Source organism: Lycium ferocissimum, chromosome 1 (assembly GCF_029784015.1).
Source record: "Lycium ferocissimum isolate CSIRO_LF1 chromosome 1, AGI_CSIRO_Lferr_CH_V1, whole genome shotgun sequence".
NCBI lineage: Eukaryota > Viridiplantae > Streptophyta > Magnoliopsida > Solanales > Solanaceae > Lycium > Lycium ferocissimum.
In genome coordinates this window covers 18,485,001-18,491,582 of record NC_081342.1, presented here as the reverse complement: position 1 = coordinate 18,491,582, position 6,582 = coordinate 18,485,001, and the positions used below count along the sequence as shown (strand labels likewise).

The 6,582-nt window shown below is 31.3% G+C and overlaps 1 protein-coding gene across 1 annotated transcript; it reads right to left on the bottom strand.

Annotated features, from left to right (window-relative positions):
• Positions 1 to 408: 408 nt before the first annotated feature.
• On the bottom strand, positions 409 to 861 carry LOC132062976 (ethylene-responsive transcription factor 9-like). The gene has a single exon (XM_059455431.1). It carries the CDS (start codon positions 859 to 861, stop codon positions 409 to 411), a length of 453 nt encoding a protein of 150 aa, XP_059311414.1.
• Positions 862 to 6,582: the final 5,721 nt, after the last annotated feature.

The window sequence follows — 6,582 nt, the reverse complement described above, 5'->3', positions numbered from 1 at the left end:
ATTACAACAAATCCAACCTTTTCACTTTCCCTACATTGCCTTTCCCACTCCGTCCAAAATAGATTTTTTCTTTTCCTTTTTTTGTGAGAAAAACAGATCTGTTGCATAAGAGACTTTGGAGAAAGTTTAAACCCCATGGCGTAATTTTTTTTGCTTTATACTCACATTCTAGAATGAAACATCTCATTTGAATGGGAAATTGCAGGACCTAAACAACATGTGATTTGGGCAATATATAAAGTCTGATGGATGAGACAAAAATAATACAGATCTAGAATTTTATGTAAGACAGTTCAAAATACCATAACATTATATGCACTAATTTTCTTTTTTCCGATAATAGATTTTTAACATATGTATAAACACGTATTCTTCCAACAATAGATCCACCCTAACACATCAAACTAATTAGAAAAGTGGCGCAGGGAGATTTAGATCAAACAAAAAAGGCTTCTTCTCACTTTTCATCATCATCATCTTCTTCTCATTCTCATGTTCATTCATTACAACACCAACACCCTCTATGTTATACTCAGTACTAGCCACCATACTGTTCCTATTTTCATGGGCCTGAAAACACCAATGCTGGAGTTTTCTTGAGCCGGTTGCAGCAAACCCATCGAGTCCAAAATTAGTTTTGGCCTTGTGTCCACGGAGACTCCTAGCGGCTTCATCGTAGGCTAAGGCAGCTTCCTCAGCAGTGTCGAATGTTCCGAGCCAACGTCGTGATTTCTTCCAGGGATCGCGTATTTCAGCTGCGTATCGACCCCATGGCCGCTTACGAACGCCGCGAAAGTGGAGTTCCTTGGATGTTTCTTTCCGAGAGCCGCCGCCGCACGTGGTGGAACTTTGAACGACCATTAGTACGACTAGTTATGTGTAGTTGCTGTAAGGAACAAAAGGGGTTGCGGTAGTGCCTTAGTGGTACTACGGATGTATTTATAGGTGCCTTGGTGAACGCCGACAGCATTTGAGAGATTACTAATAATAATACTGTGATGACTTTTTATTTTAAGTTAGCATTGTTTTTCTGATCAATTATATTTTCATATCCAAAGACAAATTTAATTTTCCATGCGCTTTTAAAATTTAATTTAAATGTTATTTTTCAAAATAATTCATGTCCTATTAAATATCGTCAAAGAATTTTATACAAAATCGAAAGGCAAGTGGAATCTATATGGCAAAGAAAATTGAAGTTTGTTCAACAAAAGTGAGGTAATTAGAGTCTATGCGAAAATTTTAAAATAGAACTTTTAAAAGTTGTCACACTAAATAATATAATAATTTTTTTAAATTAACAATTTTAAACCTGATATAATTTTTACTCTCCCTATTTTAATTTATTTGTTTTATTTTTCTTTTTAGTCCGTTTAAAAAAAATACCTCTTTTATTTTTTAGGAATTATTTAACTCTATCTTTCAAAATGACATGTTTAATAACACAAGATTAAAAAATAATTTGATTCATTTATATACATTTAATTTAAGATCACAAGATTTTAATTTAAAAAAAAAAAAAAAAACTCTATAAGGTATTAAAATCAGACAAATAAATTGAGCCGAAAGAGTATATAAATGGAGGGACCCAAATTAAGAATAGTTAGTAGGCGTATGGCCAAGAAAACCAAATATTTTTCACTTTTTTTGAAATTTCTGAAAAATTAAATTAAAGATACAGTTGTGTTTGGTTATAATTTTTGTAAAGAATATTTGATTGTTTAAATATATTGAAAGTGACAAAAAAGTGAAAAATAAAATTTTAGGTGTTTCAAATAGGGCTGGGCATAAATACTGAAAATCAAAAAATCGGACCGAACCGAACCAAACTTCAAAAAATGGAAACCGAAACGAACTAGTTTGGTTCATTGTCCACCTTCAAAAAATCAAAATCGAAGTTTGATAAAATCGAACCGAAGAACCGAACGTCCACCAAAATTTAATACATTACTCAAAAAAATTAAAATAGTCCAGGCCCATTAAGTTTAAGCCTAAAAAAAAAAATCCAATTGTAACAAGCCCTTTTTTACTTTTGTATCCCTAATTTTCCACTTCACTTGAGAAAATCACTTCTCCTTAACAAAAGAAGGTGACTAGAATGTTTTTTTAGAATTAATGTATGTCCTTTATGTGTTTTTTTAGTTATTCTTACTGTATGTATATAACACCTAGTAATCATATATCATGATTATGTTTTTCTGTTCTTGTGTATCCTGTTATTTGATTTTGATTTTAATTTATCAGTTTTATATTTTATTGCTTTTGAGAATATGAATTAGTGTAAATAGAATCGCTTCTAATATCATATCAAAAAAATTGAATTGAAAAAATCAAACCGAATCGAATTTCAAAAAATCGAAATCGAAAGAATTGAACTGAACTAATTAGGTTCGGTATTCGGTATTCATCTTCAAAAATCGAAATTAAAATAGCAAAATTGAAGTTTTGATAAAACGAACTTGAAGAATCGAACATCCACCTCTAGTTTCAAATATAACTTTATTAGATTTTTATGATCAAACTTTAATTTTCAAATAAAGTGAAAAATTTATGGCCAAACGGGTCCTTAGGGTTGAATGAAACGGCGGCGGGATAGGTTGAAAATCAAATGCGCAATGATAGCGGCCATAGAGTAAATGGTGCACTCTAAATTACAGCGAAACATATAGACAGGACGTTGTCCTTTGGCGCCGGCGGTTAAGTCCTTGATGTTGACTGCTGACTGTCCTTTGAACAACACATGCCCCATTTATCAATTCATCGTAGGGGTGAGTGGTGACCACCATCTCCTTGTACCACTTTGAACACCATTAGACTAGTACTAGTACTACAATTGATCTGTTTTCTATTCGGTAGTATTTGCATTAAAAACTTTGCTTATCATGAGATAATTTTAGTTTCAGGATTCCAACTTAAGATCTGTTACTTATTGTTAGCGGTCCTTAATCACCAAGAGTTTACGGTAGTAGTTATTTGCGGTACTTATTTCTTTATAATAGTTATTTGCAGTTTTTTTTGTAGTAGTTATTTGCAGTTTCTCTTTCCATAATGTTAGGAAAGCATGTCTTAGTTTCTGGGGGTAGTTATCTTATCAATATTTGTATTTAAACTCTATGTTTATCCCATATAATGTAAGCAGAAAATTAGTTCAATTTTTGAGTACTTTAACCCAAGAGATTTTAGATTCTCTCTTAATGAACTAGCATCACAGGTAGAAAAAAAAAAAAACTCTTTTCCTAATTCTCTCTACGTTAATTCTGATTTTGTCTTACACAGTCGCATAACTAGATCCATATTAGGGGACCGTAACACATATTCTTATGTAATTTTATTTCAATAAGCACAAAGTTTTAACAATAAAAGTTTTTAAACTTATAATGGTAAACAAGTCGTATTTTGTTACTGTTGATCATGACGACATGAAAAATAAAATAATAAATTTAAATTATATTATTTTTAAATACAAAAATAGGGTCTTCCAGAACAACTGGAGAAAAAAAGCGTCAGAAAATGAGAGAGTATAACAGATCATGTGTGCTTACACATTTTCCAGTGAGGGATAAAGTAACAAAACTGGAGCTATAAAATTATTTTTTAATTATTTGCAATATTTATTAAGTATAGTTTGTTATTTTAACTTCAAATTTAAAATACAAAATATAAAATTTAGGAGTTTATCAGTAGTAAAGTAACTGGACAACTTTTTTTAACATCCAAAATCAAGTCTAAACATCGAAACTGCTTCAGAGAAGGAAAAAGCTTATTAATGTACTAATTCTTTTTATGATTTGCAGCTACTCTACAAGCTATCCAACTCCCACAAACCCCAAACAAAAAGTTGATGGAAGATTTCTTCATTTCATTTTCCATTGACAGGTCAATTCACCTAGCTTCGAGATCTCTAGCTAGCAATAATAAGAGCTATTAAAAGCCTTGAACTCAGCCTTGGACGATAATGCTATAAATGCGTCTCATTTACTTTCTTCTTCTTTTTTTAGCCGACGTTCGATATACGCATTGAAATTCGACTATATTCAAATTTGTACCGCGTAGGACTCCATTCCGGTGGAGGGGGTAGGGGGATAGCGTTCTCTTTCAAAGATTTTTCTATACTGCAGAGCTCGAACCAAAAATTTCTAATTAAAGAAGGAGCTATCCCATCTGCTACGTCACATTCTTTCGCGGTTACGTGTCATTTACTTAAGAAACAGTAAGGCGGCCATATATCTTAAATAACTTCATTTATATACTAACTGATCAAATTAGATAATTATTCAATGAGTTGAAGTTCAGAAAAAAATATTTTAAATTGAAGTAGTGTTTGGACATAAATATTACCATTGAAAAGAAAGTTAGAAGTTTTTGCGTAAAAATATTTCTCAAATCAAATTTTCAGCATCAAATTCTTAACTTTAAGTTTATGTTGAAATAACGAAAATTAAAAAATAAACAATATATGCAAATAATATTTTACTATTTGCAAATAGTAATATGCGTCGTATTTTGGTAAATACTGAATTATCGTATCGAAATTGAAATTTTCGACACTTCAGTTTCGGTTACGATATCTCGTAGCTATTTAGTATGCAATTAAAAAAAGTTTGTATCTGATAAGCTATTCGATTTAGATATAATATTGTATCCAAATACTTAATTTCATAACAATCCACATATATCATATTGTTATATAAGTAATATCTTAATTAATCAAAATTAAACTAATAAAAGGCTATAAAATACTAAAATCCTTCAAACAAAAAGCTTCTTGCCGGCAAGAGAAGGTTATTTAAGTGGTAAGCATCCTTCACTTCTAACTTTGAGGTAGTCGGGTTCGAGTCACCATGCGAGCAAGGTGGGTAGCTCCTGGGAGGGGGAATAGTAAAAATAATAATCAGGAAAAAGGTTATTGTCCTTACTACCAAAAATAAATATATTAATTACTATTTAATTAAATATAGTCAACACTAGAGAATTTACTAAATAACACTGGATAATTTTTATTCATTTCAAGAATGATGAAAGAGTTCCTATCATTGTTGAAGTCATAATTGTCTATTATATGCAAGTCGGTAGTCAGGCAAACAAAACTACCGACTAACCATACCGCACAAATCAAAACCGAACTTGAAAATAGCTTTCTATCATTACCGTATCGTACCATAAACACCCTAGTCCAAAAAACCTATAACGATCGGGACTGAAGGTTAATTTTTATCCGTCAAGTTCAAGGTTGCGATTAGATGGCTTAATCAATGATTCTGGGTTCGATTTCTGGAAATGTAAAAATCCCTTATAAGGCCCTTTTTTTTTTTTTTTTTGTAATGGATCTTATACTATACAAATTTAAATATTTATGGCTTTCGTAAATGGAGAATACCAAATAGTTATACTGAAAAAGGGAATAAGATTTTATTTCACGATGCTATAGGTCTATGCTTGATTTTTAGCAGGTATGGGTAAGCCATATATGGGTAGTTAGCTTAAGCAGCAGTGAAATTCAGGCTGCATACAAATTAGTAGTACTTGTTTCATCATTATCACCCCGCACAAGGCAAAGAAGAAGAAGGATATCAGAATAAACTTTTTCGTACTAACTGCATGCTAGCAACCATTTATTACTTTCTCATCTAATTCTACAGTAAGATTACCTTTTGCTAATCTCCAAACCAGCCTATGGCACGTAGTACTGGTATCTATATATGGTTAGCTGAACTTAATTACAGGGGTTAGGAGATGAAGTAATGATGATTCATTACGTTAGCAGCCCAATTAACACTTCTTCTGCCGCAATAGGTTGCGTGACTGATACGAGTTAAAGTCACATATTAAAAGTTCGTGGACTTAAAAGATTGGATGTAATTTATAATTTTCTTGTCTTACTTTTTTTAATTTACTTTTAAAAAGAGTTTATAGTTAATAACTCTTTAAGACCATAAGAAAATCCATCAATTTCAAAACTATTTACTCCTCCATTTCTTAAACTCCATATCTAAAAAATTACCACCGCATAAATTAAAATCAAAGGAATAATAAAATTCACACAATACGATAAGTTATCAATTTATATTTGCTATATTAAAGTCACATGTAATTAGTTTTTCTTTCATGGTTTATTTACGTGTTCAAAAATATATGGAAAACTCGTGCAAGTAAGAATCTATCGGAGATTCACTATCAGGTTTCTTCGGAAGGGGGTAATAATATTGGTAGAAAATAATTTAGGGGTAATGGGCCCACCACACAGTTTAAAGTCGTCAGGGGTTAAAGTGTTCTACTTTAGGAGTTATTTATTTTCCCATTAAAAATTGAGTTTGAATCTTTGTTTGTGATACTTAGAGTTGTGAATATGCCAAACACTAGAAACTCTTTATTCTTTGAGTGAAAGTAATAAAAGTATAACTCAGTTTTTGACTATTCACTCTCATGTATAGGGTCCTACTATCAGTTCCATATTCTAGTAATTGATAATCCGTTTACTTTTATTACTTGTTGCACTAGAATGATTTGGTGCTACATAAAAATCTTGCGAACTGACAATGGCACAAAATACATGAATAAAAATGTTGGTGTTGATTTATGGGA